The sequence below is a fragment of the Dermacentor silvarum genome, chromosome 2 (assembly GCF_013339745.2).
Source record: "Dermacentor silvarum isolate Dsil-2018 chromosome 2, BIME_Dsil_1.4, whole genome shotgun sequence".
NCBI lineage: Eukaryota > Metazoa > Arthropoda > Arachnida > Ixodida > Ixodidae > Dermacentor > Dermacentor silvarum.
This window is the reverse complement of record NC_051155.1, coordinates 216,218,071-216,240,724: the sequence shown is the minus strand read 5'-3', so window position 1 is coordinate 216,240,724 and position 22,654 is coordinate 216,218,071. Positions and strand designations below refer to the sequence as shown.

The following is a 22,654-nucleotide window of genomic DNA, read 5'->3' as shown; positions in this document are numbered from 1 at the left end:
CAAGTACCTGAACAACGCAAGCGATAAAGTTAAAGGGGCCGATTTATAATAATTATCACGCTTTAGTAAAAATATAACTTTGAAACTTGGAAGTAATTTTAACCTTAATCACTCATACTACTCGCACGTATATAGACTAAAAAAGCTAGCACACAAGGATAACTGTGCCACAGTTACGGGCTCCTAAATCGTATAGCAGAGGAGCCGGTTCACGGGCCGCGAAATTGCTTTCGGCTAGTGCCCTTCTAGGAGGATATATGCTCGGTGAAGCGTTTAGTCGCGAAGAAAAGGCATAGCGAGCAAGATGTAAAAAACAGATAAGAAGGTTTAATTTTAATATCGATCCAGTCTCGTGCGTCGGGGTGTCACGACGTATCAGCGGCGAGAGAGTTTTAGTGTCCCGCGGGAGGATCGGGGAAAGGCTTATTAGTCGCGCCAGCCCGGAAGCGGATGAACTTCCATCGTGTCGCGAGACCGCGGCGCTGTTTGTGTTTCGCGGGGACGCTGTGTGTTTATGGGCGGCAAGCTTCGTCCCTGCGACGTGTGCGCACCTGGCGGATAAAAGAACGAGAGCGATGGAAGTCGGGACAAGCCTTCCTTTGTTGACGACGGCCGCGCTTCTGTAAGCAATGAACTGGTCGCAGCAGGGGGAAAGGATGTCAGATTATGAACCCGTCATTTCATCCCACAGTCAAGCAGCGATATTGGCGCGCGGAATAGGTGATGCCCGACACATGGCGGCCATGACGCGTTCCGGATCCTGCAATAACTTCCGGCGCCCTCAGTACACAAAAGAATGGGCTTCGAGATTCACTTTTATCGCTACGAGGTAGCCGTCGCTGGGGTGTACGACACCTCATATTCCTTTGCGAAGAACAGCGAGCTCCGGTAACATGTTGAAGTCTCAGAACGCGAACTGTAATAAATGTTTATTGAGACTTAAAACTCAGAAGAGGTGAAAAAATTAAGCAAACCCTAACCCACTTCAAATCTTGTGCGATACGAATTTCCATAGCTGATTTCCGTCCTTCTCACTGTCGCTGTGAACGATATTCCGGCGCAGCGATCGTGAGGTTCATAGCACTAACTTCTCGTAACCGTGCTTATGTTATGGGCACTAATTCCGCGCATGCGTGGTGCATTATCGACATGATTTGGCTACCCATGTACGCTCTCTGAGAGAAATCACAAAAAACAGAAGAAAGCACGCGGTCACATGCTAACCATATCGCTGCGTGCAATTTCGAAGAAGACGATGTTGACACTTCGATGTAGTGGGACGTACCCATAGGCGGTCTCTGGCTGATCTGAGCACGACGACGTGCCAGGTTTGATGTCCGCTGGTTTCCATGTCGGCCAGTGCTTGCTACCCCTTGTAAATAGTTTCCCTACTGTGCTTCCACGTAACATATATTTGGTGGAGGTGCGGGTAAGTCTTCTGACAACGAAGCTTCGAAGCGGACGCCACCTCGAATCTACTGCCATGCCGCCAGGTGCTTCCACATAACAATATAGAGCCGCAAGTCCCAAAGAGGAGACGTACGTAATTCAGCTCGATGTGAAATGATGAGCTACACAAAATAAACTCAGTGCTCATACTCATAGTACACTGAATGAGAGTATACATCTCATATGTACTTGTATACTTGTATTTGTAACCATATACAAGGTGTTTCACTTACCTTGGGCCAAACACCAAATATATGCAAGCGCTACGTAACTGGACAGAACCAAAGTAATGTTGTTTGCCGTCGCTTGCAGATACTCTGATTATTTTTTACATTCCTACGAATTAGATAATTAGTTTTAATTAATTAATCAACGTCTCAATTATTATAATTGAGTGAAAAGTGTCAATGAGAAAATTGTAGAGCAACATGAGAAACTCCCGATACAGCTTTCTGTTGCTCAATCATCATCATCAGCCTATATAGCTCAATACGTGCTACATAAAAGTCGCGCGGCAATTGTCCATGTCGTGATCCATGTCGGCGTGAAAAGAGATTCTTTGAATAGCGGCACGTATGTATTCACATTGCCACATACTCAGTGACTCAAGTTGTTCCGACGGTTGGTTTCGAAACATGTTCCACCAGCACAGCAGCTCGATCCATTACATCTCGAACTACGCAGTCATCAAGGTAGGCGGGAAAACGGTTGGATAGAAACATACATAGATGGATACTTGGCCCCCGGAAAATTGCTGAAGTACCCTATGAATGCTAACGCCATTAAAAGCCTGCCATCTGATTTCCCTAAAGCTGTACGAAAGGAGTGCCCCTGATCTTTGTGTGATGGGACTGTCACACAACAAGTGTTCAAAGGAAAGAGATCCCGAAATGAAGGCAGCTATAGTACAGCGCAGGGGTCGTCTGATGCTGTCCAAGACAGGTGGCTCAAAAAGAAAGTGGCTAAACCTTGTATACATTACACATATGGTGTACAGCAACGGAAAGTTGACAGATCATGGGAAACTTCGACAACGACGACCATTACAGTGGTGACTGCGATGAACGCTATCGAACAAGTCGGCATTAAGTATCGTCATTCTGCCATCGTGCGGCGGTTATTATTGATTACGCGATATCATAAGCACGATACGTGACAGCGTTCCAGCTTCTGTGAGCGCGCAGAGCAAATATGATGTATTCGCTTCCTACTGGAGATAACGCGACTGGAAGGCTCGCCGTAAAATTCAAACCGTGAAGCGTTAAGGGCGAAACGCAAGGCCACTGAGAGAGGGAACGGGATTGGGCGACACTTACGCGTACGTTGGCCAACACTGCACCCCTTTTGAGAATGCCTATAGTGGAAGTGCCTTGAAACCTGGGCGAGGCTGCCAAGACGACGTTCGTGGTCACAAAGTGCCAGACGTCGTTGTATAATCAGTCCGGTCAGTTTCTTGCAGCGCGCTCTTGCTCGCCCCAGTGTCTCGTTAATCTGCGATCACGCTCCCGCGGTGTTCGCATGTTGGCAATTCGCGCGAAACGAGGTCAGAAACTAAAGCCACGTCGCCAGAGCTAGTGATTGTACTGCAGCAAACGCTAACTACTCTGGCAATCGTGACCAGTCTCCTTCTGCCATTGCTCCGTGTATCTCTCGATTACACGATAGTATATGGCGCATGAAATCCTGTGCGGCTTTACAAATTCACGGACGAGTTTTCTTTTTATTTCTGTCGAACTTGTCACGCTCGGCCTTAAACGAGATGTTTCCGGAGCGACATTCGGATATATTCTCGCGAGATTCTGCCAAAGCGTCACTTGGAGCTTATAGTTGTTGCCTCTATAATAATGAACGGATTCTGTATAGAACGCATAGGCCTGTGACGGATGTATCGGCACTTTTTTATTATCATTATTAATATTATTCGTGGCTCACGTACTGCAGATATTTAATTCCTTGCTGTGTGAAATTAAGAAAAATGTTAATGACAACTGCACGACAATTTCTTTTAGGTACGAGTATCGCTCGGCAAGCGCCCTGCCGCATTAGTTCTCTTGGCTCGACTGAGGGCACAGTCGGTAGAGCACCGACATCGAAAGCGAGACCTTATGGGTTCTACAACTGCGTCCTCCTTACCTTTGCTTAATTACCTATAAACTGGGAACGGATTTCGGCAAAGGATCGCCCTTTACCTTCACAATCATTTCTTCTTGAATGGTTCGACAGTCCTACTACAACATACAGTGCTTCTCCCGCTATTACTATATCAACTCCCATCAAACGCGCAGTTTTCATTTAGGGGCAAGCTTCACTGACTGGGCACTCATTACCGCAAGCTCGTGCCATAGCGCGTCCTCTATTAACTCTCACTGAAATGAACACACCGGCATACCGCAAGCTCGTGCCATAGCGCGTCCTCTATTAACTCTCACTGAAATGAACAACACGCGCAGAAGTGTACGAGTACGCCACGCCCACACGAGTTCTTCTTCCAGAGCATTAAACCCGGCCGACCTAGTTTTCGCAGCAACAGAGTGAAAAAAAAAAGAAAAAAAAAGAAGACTCGCAAAGCCAGCCGCCGCCGCATAGTGCGACAGTGTGACGTGCTTGGCGTGCTCCCGAGACGTACAGCCCCCATCCTGTAGTCGGGAACGACAGACACGGAGCCTTCTCGTACTCCTTTCCAGCTCATTCCAGGCCGGGCGGACGAAGCCTGTCGTACAAAACCACTTTCTCTCCATCTCTCCGTAACGTCGCATCCTGAGCACTGCGCGTAGCGATGTTCCACGTGCATATGCGTCCTTCTTCTTGTTTTTGCCGTGTATTGTCGCGCCGTACAGAGACCGGTATACGGCGTATCCCTGCGGCACGAACGCCAGACGACCAAGATCGCGCACCGAGCAGTAAGACGAGACAGAGAAAGATAAAAGGACGGTCGACGCGGAAAAGGCAGAATCGTTCGAGTGCGCCGGGCAATTTGTCTCCGAGAGTCTTCGAAGTCGCGTGCGCACAGAGAGGCGCGTATGCAAACGGACTTGCGAACGCTTTCTTTCTCTTTCCTCGTCTCTCGTTATTTTCTACCCTTCGCTCTCTCTTTCTTGAAGCACCATTAGTTTCTGCCGCAGTCGCTGGTGCTTGCCGCCGCTGGCGGTGGCCGTCTTTTTCTTCTTCGACCGCAGTTCCTTGTCGTTTTTTATTCGAATTCGACCGTGAAAACTTCTGCCGAGTCTACGCGTAGGCGACGTCGGACGCAAACGAGCGAGTTCTTAAAAAAAATAAAGAAAAGAAAAAACGAGACGTGCAAGGTGCGACACCCTCGAAACAAGCGTGGGTGAAGCGCGTGCGTAAACGCTTGTTGTGCACTGTCCCGACTTTGCGTGGGCTAGGGGCGAGGAGTCAATGCAGCGCATCAAGAAAGCAGCCCAAGGGCTCGAGCGTTTCAATATTAGCGGAGCAGTGTACTCGGCTAATGTGGGCGAACGAGGCCTCGGTGGGTGCGAGAGTGATATGCGACCGGTCGTCGCTCTCTTTGTTTCGAGGCGGAACAGAAAGAGAACGAACAAGGCGCGTTTCTTATATACGCCTGACGAGTTCCTGCTTTTCCAGGCTTTTGTTCTGTTCTTGTCGCCTTTCTTTCTCTTGGTTTCGGCTGGGACACGTCGTCATGCGGAAATGAAGCGTTGCGCTTAATGAGTGGGCGAGCGAGTTTGACGAGTGATCTCCTTACCCTATACTGTTGTGGGTTTTTACTCGCACTTTCGTATGGGGAAAGAGCGCGCTGTACTGAACGCTACCGAGTCGGATTTCAGATACATTCAGCGGCTCTATCAAGTCACCCGTGATAGGTCGGCTAAGTAAACAAAGCTCACTCCTACTCCTTACTCGGAGTATATAGTTGAGCTTCCAACTCGGACTCGCGTCAGCTCGGGATCACCTACACTCACTAGGGCACAGACTTCACAGCCCCTTGGTTTCACTCGGACTCTCACTCGGACTTCAGTATGAAAATGGGCCAGTGGGCTTATGAGTGCGGCGACCCGTAATCGTGTGTACACAGGTAACTAGCCCTCGAAAAGTGTAAAGTTACTTAAATGCCCTAAATATATAAGATATGATGCTTTACAAAAATCGGAGGGCAAGGACATCACACCAATATTGTGCTACTTTGTCCTGAGGTACTTGTAATATCTAAGCCTACATATCGATAACATGTGAGGCGAATCGGCACGAATTTCGTAATTATCATTCCTCAGTTAAAACCCCTTCATAACTCCTGGTTCAAGAGTTTACCTCACGGCAAAAAAAAATGAAAGAAAAGAAACTGATCAGAGTAATCGCTAAGCAGGAAATATTGCGGGGGTCTTTGGTTCTTACTCCACCCTTAGAAAGCAGTTACTACTGAAGAGTACAATGTATAATTAGGGATAATAACTTTGTACTCTTTGTGATGTAATAAAAATTGTTGCGTAAGCGTTGCTTGCTTGAACCGCGCACCATCATAATTAGAGGACGCTTCTTAAGCTTCGCCTTTAAGAGTGGAACGCGATAGCATTCAAAGATCTCCGGCTGCTTATCAGTTTTTTTATGCTATATTCAAATTACAATCCGACGCTATCATGTCTGTAAGTTGTAGTTAAGTCGTACTTTACGATTTTTCTGACGGATTTTACTTTGAGAAATTCAATTTTTTGTTCACTAATCCCTTGCACCACGCGGAGGGCCTGTGTGGTCTGTCTGGGTGGTTCGGGATGAATTTCTCCACCACGGATGCCACAGACGCAGATGCTTACGCCGAAGCCGACACCGACGCCGGATTTTTTGCGACACGGGGCCCTTAAAGCTATCACGTTAAAACAAATATGTATGCACGCTTCAGTGGAGCCATAATTTATCTTTACAGGATCATAAAATAACCTGCTCATGATTTGTGTGTTTCGAAATAAGACAGTAGTCATGCGTTGCAACGTTCGACGACTAACACAAGCCCAATCTTCAGAGCAAGCGTCTTAGTACAGTCACAATGACCGATTCCCTATATCTTAGGCTTTCCGTCGATATCACGCGCGAATGGAATGTAAATGGAACAGCACCTCGTTTGCCGTTTCTTCGTCACTCGTGACAGAACACTAGTTTCAAACGCCAGCTACGCCTGTCTTTCAGCTATCTAGATCATTTTCTGGTGGATGAGTGCAAAAATGTTAGGTGGACTTCTAGGCGAAAGACGGTTTTCCTGTGCACACTTTCCATACTGTGCACCCTCTCTAGAGTACGCTGAATTCTCTGAAGTGGCGCCTCCCACTCTGTTTCTCCAGTCCTTTCCACCACTCCCTTGATTCCCCACGTGCAAAGAAACCAAATGTACACAAGTTCGGTAAACCTCCCTTCGTTTCCATTCCTTTTATTTGTCTCTATATCTGCCGTGTGCATTCAAAGCTCACAGGACGGTAGCCGAAATCAGTTGAGACACCTAGAACTGTTTGCACTCGCCAAACATTACGAGGGTTCGAGAAAGACCGGGATAGAGCTGTCTCTGTTCCGAAGAACACTTGCCATGACGACGAGAGTGCAATAGCTTGTTTATGTCTGGCGCGGTACGGAATTCCGTTGTTACGTAACGAGCGACAGCAGCTACGCAGATGCAGAGCGGCGTAAGGAACATCGTATGCGCGTTACGCGGTTCCATGAAGCCACTACGCATCAACATGAATGTCCGGCAGTGCTTCCACTTGTCCAACGCCCCTTACACGAGCTCGTGAGGCATTGACAGTGAGGGATTGCGGAGTCAGAGCTGATAGGTTTTCTACCAATCACAGTATCGTCAGGCCAGCTGTACATAGGCAAACAGGAGATCTCACCGTCTTTTCCGCGAGTCGATGCCTCGCCGAGACATGAGCCACGCTTTCTTCAATCCACCCTCCCCTCCGCAACTCTCCACCCTTGCCGTGCAACCCACGTGCGCCTTAGAAAAAACCGGTTCCTTTTATTTCTCTCTCTCTCTCTCTCTCTCTCTCTCTCTATTTCTTATTTTAGGAACCCTTGTACGCAACACATTTTCAGTGTATACATAATCGCATCAGTGCTTCTCGCGTGAGGTAAGTATAAAGTATTATGTAAACGTATTCATCGTGTTCTTAGATATTTCTCGCCGCTTGCCTGTAATTGCACTGAGCATGTTACGCTGGTCTGCCCCACTTCGCGTAATAATAAATTTAGCTAAAATCAAACTGAAGGCAGATGATGTTGATCCGAGAGCCCTGAAAATCAGGCCACCAATAAAGCCTCTTCTCCTTCAGGAAAGAATACCTGCTTGATTACATTCACTCTATCAATCTGCACCTAATTGAAACCCCCTTACCTTATTATTATTATTATTATTATTATTATTATTATTATTATTATTATTATTATTATTATTATTATTATCATCATCATCATAATCATCATCATCATCATCTGTTTTTGCTCCGGCTGACAAAGCGTGTAGCGAATGGTTGAGCAGGTGGACGAACGGATGAATCCACGCTCTCTGTACACTCGCATTAGATATACACGTGTTGCTCCTCAACTGCACAAGGTGCTTATGCCGCATCGAAATAACTGGGGTAGGCACACTCCACGGATGGCGACACGCTCCCTCCACGAAAACAACGAACTCTCTTGTCCAACGCAGGCTCTATCGAACGACGAAGTGCCGCACATTCTGCTTTCCACGCTGACCATCCTACATAAAGCTCTCCGTGTGCCCTTCTGGTCGCAAGACCCACTGTCGCAACGCTCCTTGACAAGAGTGGTCCCTACTGATTATGTATACCTTCTAGAGGAAGAAAGGCCCGATTACGCAAGTTCTGAAATAACGAATCCGTGTACGCTAGCATGCGCGCGCGAGAGAGAAATATCGTTTCTGCGCAACCGCACCCGCTGTCACGCTTATAACCGGCAGACAAAAGGGGGGGGGGGGGGGGGGGGGGGGTGCGGTGCGCAGGAACGATCTGGCCGCCCGCAAGGAAGATCGCAGTTTTGCTGCACATTCTAAATAAACACTCTGTAGCGAGTGGATTCCTCTAGCACGTACACTTGAGCTGTTCGCGCAACGGCCGCCTCGCAATGTAAACATGGAAAGCACCGCTCAGATACTTACAGTAACAACGCTCAGCAGCTCCCGATACTTGTGCGTATAGGACAGGAGAAGTATAGGACACGATAAGAAGCAATCCTCCCGATGTGATCGATGGTTGCAAAAAAGCAAACTGCCACTACCCTTATGTTTGTTGCGGAAGCTCCGTGATTTCGGTCAGGCCTCCTTGCCTCGAAGCAAATGTTAAGCTGAGGCAGAGGTAAAGGACGACGGAGGAGCAAATAATAAACCGTTCGGTCTGGAAGCAACATCGTTGGTTGGCTGCGATCGATCTGTGTTTTCCATTCGTACACTCTCTAAACCGGCATGACCCGCAAAATAAAACAAGAAAGAGAACGATCAAGTTTTCATGGAACCGTGATTGCTGGAGAAAGGAGACTGTATGCGCGACTGCACGTCACGATTTTATCATGTGCTTGCCCGCGTCTTCTTTTTCTCTCCAAAATAAAGAAAATCACTATATACATCTTTTTTTTTTTCCTTCGAGCAGCATGCTACTCTGCCGTAATGTTACATGGTCACATCATTGATTTTGTCTAGGCTATAGGGAAACACGACCTGAAAGTAAACTTAGGTAAAAGATAGGAAGCTAATAGAAAAAAAATGAATGTTCACAGTCAACAATACATGCATATTTTTGTGTAATTATGTTATTATTTTGCCCAAGGAAGCCCTTGTAACAATGTCAGATAGAATATTACAAAGTGCACAAAGATGGCGGCTAGCGTCCCGCAAATGAACACGTGGTAAAAAAAAAAGATAGATAATTTAAAAGAAAGAGCACTATCGATGCAGTTGCGTAACATTCCGAGCATACTTGATGAACACATGTCGCAGAGAATACTTAAAAGCACGAGCGATCGGGCCAGAAGTGAATTACCGACTCAACGCTCCTTTTGCACGTTAACCGCACGTTTATTGGGGAAACGCGCGATTGAGTAACGACATGCAACCATTCCGTAAAACGAGGCTCAGGCATTGAAGAGCCGAAACCTTATCTTTCGGCCATACGGCGAAGCCAAATTTCAGAAACCAAATTAGGATGTCTCACCGTATCTGGAAACACTGGGACAAGAAAGCTGCACGGGTCAAAAGTTCGGAGACTGCTTGCGCTGTCACCGACTGAGAAGTATAGGGAACATCCTAGTAAACATTTGTTGTTTTTAAAGGCACATGCCTGTATAACAAATAGACCTACGGAAACGGTATATGCCTTTTACAACTTGTCACTGCTATATTACTCGGGTGAAGTACTTGTATACAGTCAAATTTGCAACTCGTCGGCGCCACTTCCGACAACAAATTTTACAGCCAAACCACAAAAATGTCTCACTATATGTCTTTGATCGCAAAAAAAAAAGAAAGGAAAAGTAAAGGATACGAATATCTGGTCGTCCATGTATCGCTTCCGTAGGTTTTCGACGATGGCCTCCTCGGAGATCTTGGTTAGGAGCACCATGTCGTCCACACCGCTGGTGCGGTACTGCTGGCTCTGCCAGTGGTACACCTGAGGAGAGAGAAAAAAAAACGAAAGGAAAGAAAAAAGAGCTATGAGCGCCATACGGCAAGTGCGCGGTAGCCGGTGCGCGATCAAACATCGGGTTAGACTCGGGTCGTAATCTTTCTAGTGCTACATCAAACAATGGAGTCAGGCGTTCGACGAAACTCCGTACAGACAGAATACTAGTCACAACGAAGACATTGCGGTAAACGGCCACGTCAAAATAAAAGGTCGGCAACCTTGACGGGTTCCTTCATCGCGTGGTTACGGAACACTTGAAGGGTACAACGGCAACAAAATTTTGGACCGCGTAAAAAATTATATTTTCAGATAAAGTTGACGTAAAGGTGCCTGCGCGCAAAATTTTCAGTTTGAAACACGAGCGAATGCGTCACGAAAAGCTCGCAAAGTAAACGTTAGTGAACAAACAACCACCTCCATTGCACCCTGTGAAAGCGGATGAACAGCGAAGCTGTTGCCGACATTAGACAACGTTAGACAAGCACCGCCACCACAAGGGACGTACGTCACGCACGCATGCACGTGTGAGGAAGTGCAGCATGCATCCTCATTCGTCTAGGACGTCTGTCAAGCGCAAGTGCCTTACTGAACGAATTGAATTTATCAAAGTAAATTGTGGCAGACAATTCGTAAAGTACGCCTTACACGCACGCTGCAGACACGATAGCTTTCTCGAATATACGAGAAAACATAATTCTGTTACGCGGGAACTCAAAGACAAAGCCCATTTCTAGCTGCCGTTTGAGGTCTGTCTGACTGGCCGCGGCCAATAGGTGGCAGTACTGTTTCTGGGTGAGTACAGATCGAGTCCACGAAACCTCCCGACAAACTAGAGGCTAACAGGTTCGCTGTAAAAAAAAAAAAAAAAAAAAAAAAAAAAAAAAAAAAAAAAAAAAAAGCGGATTCCACACGCTGTGGGAATCGATGTCAGCGAATGTTGACCGCGAATGTTTAATTTCTTCAGCGTCTAGTCCGATACGAAAGTGGTGAGTTGATATCAAACGTTACCTTGCATGCACCACCAAAACAATATTCGGATTAGGAGGCACGCCACAGTGGCGGACTCCGGATTAATTTTGACCCCCTGGGGTTATTTAACGTGCACCTAAATCTAATTACAAAAACGTTCTTGTATTTCGCCCCCGTCGAAATGCGGCTGGCACGGTAGGAATCGAACCCGCGACCTCGAGCAATGCCATAACCGCAAAGCTACCGCGGCGGGCACAAAAGCGTTGATTTGACGTGCGAGCGGTTCGGTAGTGTCGCCTAAACGCTACGTTGTTCTATAATTCGACTTTGCGCCTGCACGCCGTGCGTCAGTTGTCCGCTTCACAAATTTGCATGGTGTTTATTTTATTGCGATGTACACTCCAAGCGGATTTCTGCCGTCGGCGTCGCCGTCGTCGTCGCCGTGAGATTCCGTATAAAGTCCAAGGGCGATAAAATTGTCGCCGCGCGCCGTATGCTGTATGTGCGAGTGAAAGCGCGCGAGGGGCGCGCGATTTCATTGAAAGCGAACAAACGGCGGAGAGCAAACGCGGCGTCTTCCGCCGTGCGAAAGGCCGTGGGGGATGGAAGGGAGGGAGGGAGGGAAGGCGACGTTTAGCTGTGGCACCAAATGCGCATCTTGCGACCGGGCGCAAGGGGAACTGGCGAATCAATCTCCCACGCGAAAGGAGGAAAGCGGGAAGGCAGCGCGAGAGGGAGGGGGTGCGGCTTCCAATCCGGCAACAACTGCGTACTTGTACTTTGCGCGGCTGTGGGCTGTCGCGCGCACCATATCTTGAAAGTGATCTCCACACGGCTCTTACCTTTGTATGGGCGCTGTGCTTTCACCGTTCAGTTTCCGCTGAAGCGATAGACCGCACGAACCTTCGCTAGCTACTGCAACCGCGCTTGCTCACGCCAGCGTTTTAACAGTAGTTGTCTGCAGTCATCGAGTGTGATCTATTCATGTTTGCTTGTGCGCGTTGACACCATGCTTGTTAATTCAGTTAGAAGCGAATGTGTACAAGTTTATGCAGCCGATAAAACTACAATCCTTACTGCGTATAGCGCTCTACTAATTTGCTATCGCAATTGATGCTTCGCCTTTCGGGCGAAACTGCGACTTTTTTCAGAAATAGCAAAAACGTACCGTACCTTGAACTTAAATTTATTCAATTTGTCCGCAGCCACTGCCTTGTCTAGTAGTAGTATTTCCTCGCCTTCTCATCACATATTTTCCCTCACCCGCCCTCCCCCTAAGTATGCAAACTGCGAGCGAAGAGAGGCAAGGCTGTCACTCACTCGCTTCGTGACTGCGTCGGTTCTGCCCATACTCTACCTCCTCTCTCTACTGCCACTCTTCAATTCTATCTACATCCCTTCAGGACTGTTGCACGTTAGTAGAAAAGTAAAGGTTGCAGTTCCTGCAATCCTTTTGCGGGGGATCACGGATAATTACAGCTGTTCAAGCGGGTTTTGTGGCGAGGCCCAGGGAGCTAAAGAGGGCACTGTTCATATGCGACGCGATGGAAAGGTCCAGCCGAGTTTCTCGCATCGCCTTTCCTCTCTGCCACGCTCCTGCCATGTATGTGCACGCTCTGACCCACCTCCCGACGCGGCGCGGAAGACAGCAGCAGAAGCAGTAGTAGTGGAAACATCGAAGGAAGAGACAACAAAAGCTTCGCTTTAAATAAAAGAAAATGCCACCATTACCGCTCATCGGAAGTGGCGCATAACCCAGAACTTTGCCAACCAGCCCGGCTCCTCGGCATGACCCCCGAGATTCGGGGGCGCTCGCGGCTGAGACTTCTCGGAGGCTACTTGTCGGGATTTACGTCACATCCGCTTAGCCCCAGGTGCACGCGTCGGTTGCTTAGGTACAATGCAAGTTGAGGGTAATGAGAAAATCAGGCAATTACCAGCACTGCAACTTTGCTATAGTATTGCTTTAATGTAATATATACAACTAGACGTATTTACGCGTATAACTATTTCGGTGCAGTTGCCCTTTAAGGGCTCCAAAGCGTCAACCTTTTATTTTTACATGGCCAACAACCGCAATCGCTTCTTTGCAAGGAACAATGGAGCGAGGAAAACGGGGACGAATCGGGCCACCCACGAAGCACAAAGCAGGACTCTCTTCGACAGAACGACTTTCGTTGCTCGTGCAAAGCTACAACTGCCTCAATATATTGTGGGTCGGCGCCACATGAAGCCATGCGGCCGGCTTCCGCGAACAAGGTGCATGCGAACAATAGTTTAGATCCAGTCGTGACTTGTGATAAAAGCGGTTATTCGTTATACGAGTATTTAAGCTGTCACGACGGTATACTTCCGTTCTCTACTGTAATGGCGGCATTATAGACGAAGCGAATGGATGCGAGCGTCGAAAAGAGCTTTGTTGATAACGCAAGCCACCGTTACGCGTACACGCCGAACAGAGGCGTTTCTTCTGTTATTCAAAGAGGTTGCCCGTTAAAAAGCACGTAATGCATGCGATGGGTATACCGCGTTTCCTTAGGCACCTACATTATCTTTCCATTCTGCTAAGTCGCTCAGCGATTTCTCTTCTGATACTGCATGAACCGTTTCCCGGAAGGATAATGCAGCAGGCAAGCGGTTTCATCCCGGTCTATAAGAATCCAGCACAAGCAGAACAAGGACACGAAGAAAACTGTCGACAAACAGGACCATTACTGCCACGCCAATTACTCGCTGGGCTTTCACTTTCATTTTTATTTCTTTCGTGTCTTTATTGTTTTGTTTGCGCTGGATCCTAATTAGCTTGCTGCCCAGACAATACGCTGACGTCACTGCTGTCCGACCGCCATCGTTTGAGCAGTGTCTGGTAGCTCATGAAGCAGTGAGCACGGTCCTAAAGTTATAAAAGTAAAACAGGTGCCACACGGTATACGATTTGGTGTCAGATCAAGCGTACTAGTCCGTAACTACGACCGCATCCAAAACGCCCTCCCATCCCAGACGTTTCCAAACAATTCCCCCATCAGTCGGAGAAAATATCTTTCCGACGCGTCGAATACGTCGGATGTCGGGCATCACGTCGCGCCACATGTGTCATGCCTCAACGACTGTACCTTTCTTTTTCTTTCTTTTCATCTGAGCTTTAACTTGTCGCGCGAAGCTGCGCTAAAACAGCTCAAGATGACAGCCGCTCTGAACACAACCGCTAACACTGATCGTTTCTACAACGGATACCATCAACGGAATTCACCCGGCATATTTAACAAGCTAAAGAGAAAAGCCCGGATTCTGATAAGAATAAAGTGTATCAAGGAAAATGAAAATAAAGCGCACATGAACGAAGAGCTCGGCCGATTCAGCCATAGATCTCGCTGCTCCAAACGCATAGAGCAAGCAACACGGCAGCATTGCCAGCAGGAACGGAACGCCGTGGCAGCAGCCCAGGTTCACCGTCTGTTTCTTTCTTTCTTTCTTTCTTTCTTTCTTTTGCCGTTGTTTGCGCAAGTCGGCGCATCGATCGTTGTATAAAAGGGAGAAAGGCACGTCCGGCCCAAGAAAGGTTTCAATACGCTGGCTTTGCGTTGTCCCCTACCCAGGTCGATATAGGGCGAGCTCGCAAGCGGTGCACCGCGCGCAATAAGTATAGGAAAGAAAGAAATGCGCTCGCGCACTTCGGTATGCTATCCAAACAAGAGAGCAACCCTTATTAAGACGGGATGTAATAATTATGCAGGCAAACGCACTTTCTTCTCGAAGCGCTCTCGCCATGCGTCGCACCATATATATAGCGGCGCAGACATTGTAGTTCTCGAGCGGCCTGCAAAACAGCAGGCAGAAACACGGAGAAAAATGCCGCCGCGGAGCACTGCCTATATATATGTGCATTTAACACGCCACCCACGCACAAACCACAAACGACAGTGCGATTGGGCTTCACGATCGAGGTCGGTCAGCTGGCGGTGGTGCACGCGAAGTCTGTTACCGAGAAACAAACCTTTGATTAGTAAGCGCGTTTACCGCTCATGATTTCTATATGTATACGATTTTTCTGTTGTACGCCGATATCGCGCCGTATTGTTTTTCCACGGGCGGTGGTGAGTGCATGCGCCGAAAACGAGCCCACACGTGCGAAAGACGGGCTGCCATACGATCACCTGGACGTCGACTCGTGTCGGCGGAAAAAACTGCAAGCGTGCGCTGTTATTTCCACGGCGAAACCACGAGTGCGGCAGATTTGGCACGGCACGCGCGTGGTCACCTCTGCAGAGTTTATTTCTGCATAGCGAAACACGACAACGCTGCTCCCGTGGCAACAACGAGTTTATTTAGGACGCTGCAGAGAAGGCAGACGTGACAGAAGAAGCACAGAAAGAGATAAAGAGGAAAAAAATAGTAACAGCGCTGCGCGTGCCATATCTGCCATGTCAACAAGCAGTCCGGATCGAAAACAATGGCACCACGCCGGTACCGGATGAAAGGACTTCGGAATTGTCGGCGTGTCGCTCTTGCAAACTTGCGGTACGCAATGCCCACTATATATATAGGCTGTACTTCAAAACACGCGTCGAATAGCGCTTGCAGAGACGTGATGTGTATGTTGTTTGCTCTATGTAGAAAACAGTCATAAAGTTTCTGATTTCTTCGCTACGTACTGAGAGCTATCGAACACAATGCATCGTTGACTATACTGAGCATTTCATTTTCTTCGTAACGGCCTTCTTGTATTTTAACCAGAATCGCGAAATAATTCTGTACTATCACGTATAACCCCATTTTCAGTCCCGTATATAGTATACATGGGCACTATACGTTATGTACGTATACTCGATGGCTTAGTAGCTATGGTGTTGTGATGTTAAGCACGAGGTCTCGGGTTCGTTTCCCGGCTGCGCCGACCGCATTCCTATGGGGATGGAATGCGAAAACGCTCGTGTTCCGTGCTTTGGTGCCCGTTAAAAAATCCAAGGCGGTCAAAACAAAGCCACATGCAGTCTCCCACTACGGCGTTCCTCAGAACCCACAGTGGTGCAGTTTCTGGACGTTAAAGCCCAGAGTTTAATTTTGTACCTACGACTCAAAAATTGCATGCGTTGCCTTTATTACACATTCATAAAGTATTGTGAATAAATCAGGAACTGCGACCATCTCATAGGGGGTGCTCACTGACTCCATCGCTATTTTCCATGCTCGTGTACAGATAACACAGTGAAAAAGCTACGCATTGCTTCGATCCCATTATGTCCATCTTATCTCCGAAAGTGCTCCAATGCTCCTATGAAATCACGTAAACATTCCTTATTAAGGAGCGCGACTTGAAAGAACAGCAGCACTTTATTTTATTTCGCAATGATCCCATAGCAGCTGACGTATTCATCTTTTTCTCCTTGATGGAGGATTTTTCTGTGTATATGTGCTTCATTCTTACTCATTGTCCTCGTGTTGGGGAGGGAAAGGTGTGACGTGAGGGTGGCGTGAAGAAGGGCGGATGGTCATACATTGTTTAGTAAAGCTCACTGACAGGGCCAAACAGTCGAAACCGAATCAAATTGTGGGGTCTAAGGCCTGAAAGCAACACACGGGCTATCAGAGACGCCGTACTGGGGAGTTTTGCATTCATTTCCACCCTCTGGGGTTCGCATAACACCCCCATCGTAATGCTGGTGGGAATCGAACCAGCCACCTAGTGCTCATCAGCAGAAAGTCCATAGCCATGCACTGAGACAACGAGGCTGCTCAGACCAAACAGTGCGCCCGGTAAGTCGCTACACAAAAATCAAGCTAGAGGAAGAATGCGACAGCTGCTAAACGCCTCCTACCAAACAGGTGCGCATAATCGCACGGATCAGAGAAACCTCCTTGAATCACAAACGACGACTGAATAGGCAGAAACAGTACTAATAATGATGTTTCAAAGAAAGAAATAAAGTTGGATTCATAGCAGCCAGAATTGAAAGAAAGGCAGGAGAAAAAGAAACAGGACTAACGCGCAGGATACAGGCAAAGCACTCGGAGGAAAGGGCGCAACAGACACACATGCGGACAGCACGCAGGAAGCAAGAAACAGGCGACTCAAATTAGGAGCCGGGAGGAACATCGCCCCGCGTGAGGAACAAAAGGAATATAATTTGCGCTCGCGTCGCAAGCGGGAAGAAGGAAAGAGGAATGAAACACGGCAGCGTGCGCACGCGTTAATCACGGCTCGTTTTTGTTCCGACTGCTGCTTGCTCAGAAGCACCAGCAGCAGCAGCCGCAACAGCAGCAGCGGCGCGCGCAGCTCGCTGCGGCAATCCGCGAACATCGGGATGGAAGTTGAAGAAGAAGGCAAATTCTAGAGTGGCTCGTTTACACGCGTATATACCGACAGAAGGGAAAAAAGAACAAGACTGACCAGAGAACATTAATCGAGGGAGGGTGCGTGCGAGAGAGTGAACTGGCCAGCACGGGTGGATGGGCAGAGGCCGCGATGCAGTGGCACTTTAAAGGAAGAAGCTTCGGCGGAGGGGGAGGAGATATGGCCTGGCGTTTTAATTACGTCCGCTCGGCGCTCTCCTTAATCAGGCCGCGCTAAGCGCGCCTACGCCTCCGCCGTATGCTGTACATATATATACGTATATACTCGGATCTCGGAGAAAGAAGAGGAAGAAACTGTTGCGCTGCGCCGATTCCCCCCGCGCGCGCTTCACCGCCCTCGGCGCAACTTTTGCGCGCTCACGCGCGATTCGGCGGTCAACGATTAAGAAGGGCCGAGTATAACCGCGGTTATTCTCGCAAAAAGAAAAAAAAAAGCAATAAGAAGAAACAACTGAAAATAATTCGAATTTAAGCAAGGAGATAAAGGAGCGAGAGAAACACATCGCGCCGGGATCGTTCATTCTGTATGCGTCTGCGTGTCTCTTTCGGCGCGCAGAGGTTGAAAAGAACGATGACGCTTGCAAGCTTCGGACTAATGGCATTTTTGTTTTCAATTGGCGAAGAAAGGAAGCCCCAGTTGAAACTTTCCTGAATTCGCTCTCGCGAGATCTTGCGCTGCAGCTAGATTGTGAAGTGGGCAAGTTGGTTGAACTTAATCGTAAATAACACAATGCAAATGAGGCGCTTATCGTCGCCGTCCTGAGTAGAAAAGTAGTGATTCCTTTCTTTCGATTCCATTTCTTTATTATCACCCACAGCTCCCCACCAGCCGATCATAGGTAGCGCGCCGTGCGCATCATTGAGGAGACGCGAAAAGGAAAAGATTGGAATATTATCGTTACACTATGCCAGCCCTAGTTCTACGGCTAAGTGTTTGTTACTTTTGCGCTGTGTTCTTTACAATGACGCGCGCGTCGCGTCAGCCCTCCGCGTAAAGTGCAAGCACTTTTTGAACATTTACACAGGAGGCAATATGTCACGTTCGATCATTTCGGGGCTATATCTTTTGAGCGGACACTGATTGGCTAAGCCAGCGGGCAGGACACCCGTCGCATTGAGTGAGGCATCGCGCCAGGCACCCCGCCATGCAGAAGTGAATGTATACTTTCCCCGAAAGTGAGCGACCAAGAATGCGCCTCGAGTGATAATGTTTCCCCCACTGAAAAGCGTCAGTTAATATCCGCGTTCAGAGCACTGCGCACAGTACGCGTATAGTGTGCTAACTTGTGGGCAGATGCTTGCCGCCGTCTTTAGTCGCTGACACACACTGATGAATGCTCCAATAACAACCTTTCCGAAAAGCCGCCGTGAAAAAAGTCAGCATCCACAATGCTTCAGAGCAACCAAATGGAGCGCAAAATATTTGAAACAGCATCATTTACCGAGCTAGTTTGTTTCCTGTTCGAAAAACGAAGACACATGAGTATCATGTATAGGGATGCTCTGTAAGGAGAGGGAGAGAGAAAGAAAAAGCAGAAAGAGAGAAAGTTGGAGAGCTTAACCTCTTAGCGTATAGCCATATGCCTCTGCTATGACCCTGCCACGATTATCCAGATACTTAAGCATGAAAAGCCAAATAGAAGAAAACAAATTCAAGATACATGCGACAAAAGGCAGAGCCATGAGCACAAGCACACACGCGATGCGCGAGTTTGCGTGTCATCTTTGAACTCTACATATTAAAATTGCAAAAGCGCGCCGCGAACAGGACAGAGACAAAGAGGCACGCACAACAAAGAGGACACTTGCTTCTTTGCCCCTCTGTCCGGTTTTCAGCGCGCTTTGGCGAGATTACTATGAATTACCCAACTCGCCCAAGTTGACACATTCTTAGCTGTACAGGCGAAACTACACATTTATGGATTGGTTAAGTGCTATGTCCCGCAAGATGACCAAGGGTTCTGTAGCTGGCGAAGTATACCAAAAGCAGTGCTGTCGCATAGAGAAAGGAATTCAACAAGAGGGGACACTCCCATAGGGCCCAGCGGCCGAATTGACTGCAGCGTGCCAAGCGGTCGGTGTCGATCACTTACATCACTTCCGGTTTCGGTTTTGGGCGCGCGTAATTTGAACGCAAGCTAGCACGCCGGCTGCGCTCCCCCCCCCCCCCCCCCCCCCTTTTCCTTTTTTTTTTTTTTTTTGGTCTTCGTCCAGAATCGGTTTATTATTTAGTAAAAATGATTGCGAACGATCTTGTAAAGTCCCATCGAATCTGTGCCACGTGCAATTTCACAAAGTAGACGCAAGCCCTTTTGTGCAATGAGGAAATATTTATTTTGCTCTATATAAAAGCTCGTTCCGCGCTTTTTGTGCGTTCATCCAACGTTGTGACACCAGCAGGTAAGGTAGTAGTTCCTGTATAAAGCTCCACCGGACGGTACCAGCTGAAAAAAAAGTAAATTACAAGCATGTTACATTTGCAAGCACGCAACAGCATGTTACAAGCATGAGTCATTTTGGTATTTAGACATCGGAGTACTGCGAGGCAAAACGTGCGAAAGCGGTGAATGGGCGGCATTACAAACAAAAGCAATTCGCTTTTACATACATGGCGTAGAAAATACCCGACTCATCCCAAACATATATGAAAACATCTGATTTCCAAGCGTTCCCCAATTTCCGGGCATTATTTCCTGCACTTAGGCAGCACAAATACACGAGCGACTACGCGTTTCCATAACTTGGCCTCGGGCGACGCGACGGTACGCGACATACACAGAGACGGACGCAACAGGCACTCAAGACAAATGCGTGGGTGCAATGCCTTTTTTCAGTCCTTTAGAAGACGTAATTTTCGAATTACAAGTTTCTGATATGTTCGTCGTTCGCGCGTTTTGCCGGCGCCAGGAGCACACCCCATGTTATCACTCTTGGCAATCGCCCATCGCGTTTTCAGCAGGCGTGAGTATCGAAAGAAAGTATATGTTGTTGCGGAGCCACAAAAAACGTCACAGACTTGTCCCTCTAAGATTCATTACACGCCAAACTAACTTTATCACCACGGCCGAACTGCTTATCGCTAACTGCGTCACAGCGCGCTGTGCGGCCAGCGTGCCTCAAAAGTACCCCAGAAAGTAACGAAATTACTTTTCAGTAATGTCTGGCGTCAGAGAAAGCGGCACAAACTTCTCCTAGCAAGAAGCACTAGACTACACACCACGGCTGAGTTCTCGCTAACTGCGACATGGCGCCCTGTGCGGCTAGTGTGGCTCAAAAACCGAAATAAGTTACAATAGTCCCCTAGGAAGCGCCGAAAACATGTCTCAGCACGATTCATTTACTCAAATTAAATGCGCCAGGATGGCCGAGCTGTTTTTCGCTAACTGCGTCATAAGTCTCGGTCCCTTGCCGTAAGCCTAATTGCGTCGTAGACTGTGAAACAAGATTTCTCACCTTGCCTTGGTCCAATAGTGCAATGGTGTCTTGTCCCAGTGCAGAAGGAACGCAAGAACACGCCTAGAGCCCAATAAACCAGGTTACATTTAAAAAAGAAAAAAAGAATGAGACAGACGGGTAGCCGCGCGCGAGCGCTCAAACGCGCGCGCAGCCATCCTCGCTGGCTTCGGGGGAGTGTCTGGCGGATGACGCATGTATCTGGCGCGTCATTGACCTGTAGCTAGGTAAGGCAAGGAAAATAAGTCGCAAAGCTTATGTTAATTTATACGCAAAACGTTTTAGTTTTCGCAGCAAAGAATTAAAAAAATAAATGAATGCCCGTTAACTGAAGTTCACTTTCTTTTTTTTTTTTTCGATGCTCGCGGCAGCTAACGTTCGGTGTCAAAAGTATAGCGTGACGTATGGTGACGTGTTTCCTGTTGCCAGTTTTTGCCGAGTGTCCCCTCTTGTTGAATTTCTTTCTCTGTGGCTGCCGTGTGTGGCCCAATAAAATATCGGGCCAGGGGACGTCGCACCCACGACGTCCCCTGGAAATCCCAGTGTAAGAGTGCTTGATTTCAGGTGTCGCGAACTCTCCGGCGCACCGTCACACGGACCGGCGTGACGGTGCGCTCGTGTAACGCGCAACTGTAGGTAGAAAATAACTGCGTATCTCGCTTATCGCCCATGAACTTCGCACCGTCGCTGCTTCCTTTGTTATATTTGCTGCTCCTCGCCTCTTATTGGTAAGTCATCCAGACCACTCATGTTTGCCGATTGCCATTCGGCTTGCAACTCTTGTCCAAACGCTTATATGGTTTTCCTTGTATTCGAACTCCCGACGTACAAGCTTGCTTTGAATTAAACCGGTGGGACGACACGCAAAGCTCGTTGCTTACCATAAGAATGACTTCTGGGCTACCCACGTTGGTCAGATCGATTTACACACAAGCTGCTGCTGCTCACGGGTCTGAGTATAGGCCGTAAAGCCAACCACGAAACCCGCTTACGTAAACATATAAACCAGAAGGTTGCTGAATACGTACCCAGGTTTATTTTGATGCGCACGGCAACGCTGAAAACAATTAGCACGGGACAATTCACACGCAAATAAAAATATATTTCTATTTCTCAGCAGACAGGTCAGATGTGCCGGGAGATTCAAGAGCAGCGCCAGACATTGGTCGCCCCCTATCAGACCCGCAAATTAAGTGTTATGCACGCTGAAGGGAGGTAACTCCAAATGTTCCATCACCTCGCGTGGGAACGCGAAGGCCTCACGACCAAATCGGTATACGCCTTCATTTCGGTATATTAATATCTCGCTCTTTCTTTTATAACACCAGCTTAGCGACGGTCTCCGGCGACTAAATCGTGGTTACGGCAGGTCGTATACATACAAACGCCGTGAGCTTGTTGTCCCGCGTAGATTATTTTACTCTCTGCCAGTGACCGTTTTTCACCGGATTATCACTTCTATTAAGTTATCCCTCGGTGTATCCAAAATTTTCTTAATGTTGCCGCCGATTCCATAGCGAGCTAAGCCCGAAAGCGCGGGATCAAATCTCGGTTGTGGCGGCCGCATTTCGGTGGATTCGAAATGGAAAAAAAAAAGAAAAGAAAAGAAAAAACGACCGTGTACCACGCTTTAGGCGCACGTTAAAGAACGCCAGGTGGTCAAAATTATTCCGGAGTCTCCCACTATGGCGGGCCTCATAATCATATCGTGGTAATGGCACGTAAAACCCCAGAAATATATCTAAAAATTATTTCTTAGCGAAAGAGCTGTGCAGATT

At 47.9% G+C, this 22,654-nt stretch overlaps 2 protein-coding genes across 5 annotated transcripts in view; one reads left to right on the top strand and one right to left on the bottom strand.

Annotated features, from left to right (window-relative positions):
• Positions 1 to 22,654, top strand: part of LOC119442614 (potassium/sodium hyperpolarization-activated cyclic nucleotide-gated channel 2) — a 411,864-nt gene that overhangs the window by 136,961 nt on the left and 252,249 nt on the right. The gene's annotated exons all lie outside the window — the stretch shown is intronic.
• The window catches only part of LOC119442615 (unconventional myosin-Ie), a 356,792-nt gene that overhangs the window by 321,957 nt on the left and 12,181 nt on the right, over positions 1 to 22,654 (bottom strand). For both annotated transcript variants that reach the window (XM_049662263.1, XM_037707556.2), the window contains exon 2: positions 9,963 to 10,088. In XM_049662263.1, the coding sequence (XP_049518220.1) occupies positions 9,963 to 10,088 (126 nt within the window). The remainder of the gene's footprint in view (positions 1 to 9,962; positions 10,089 to 22,654) is intronic.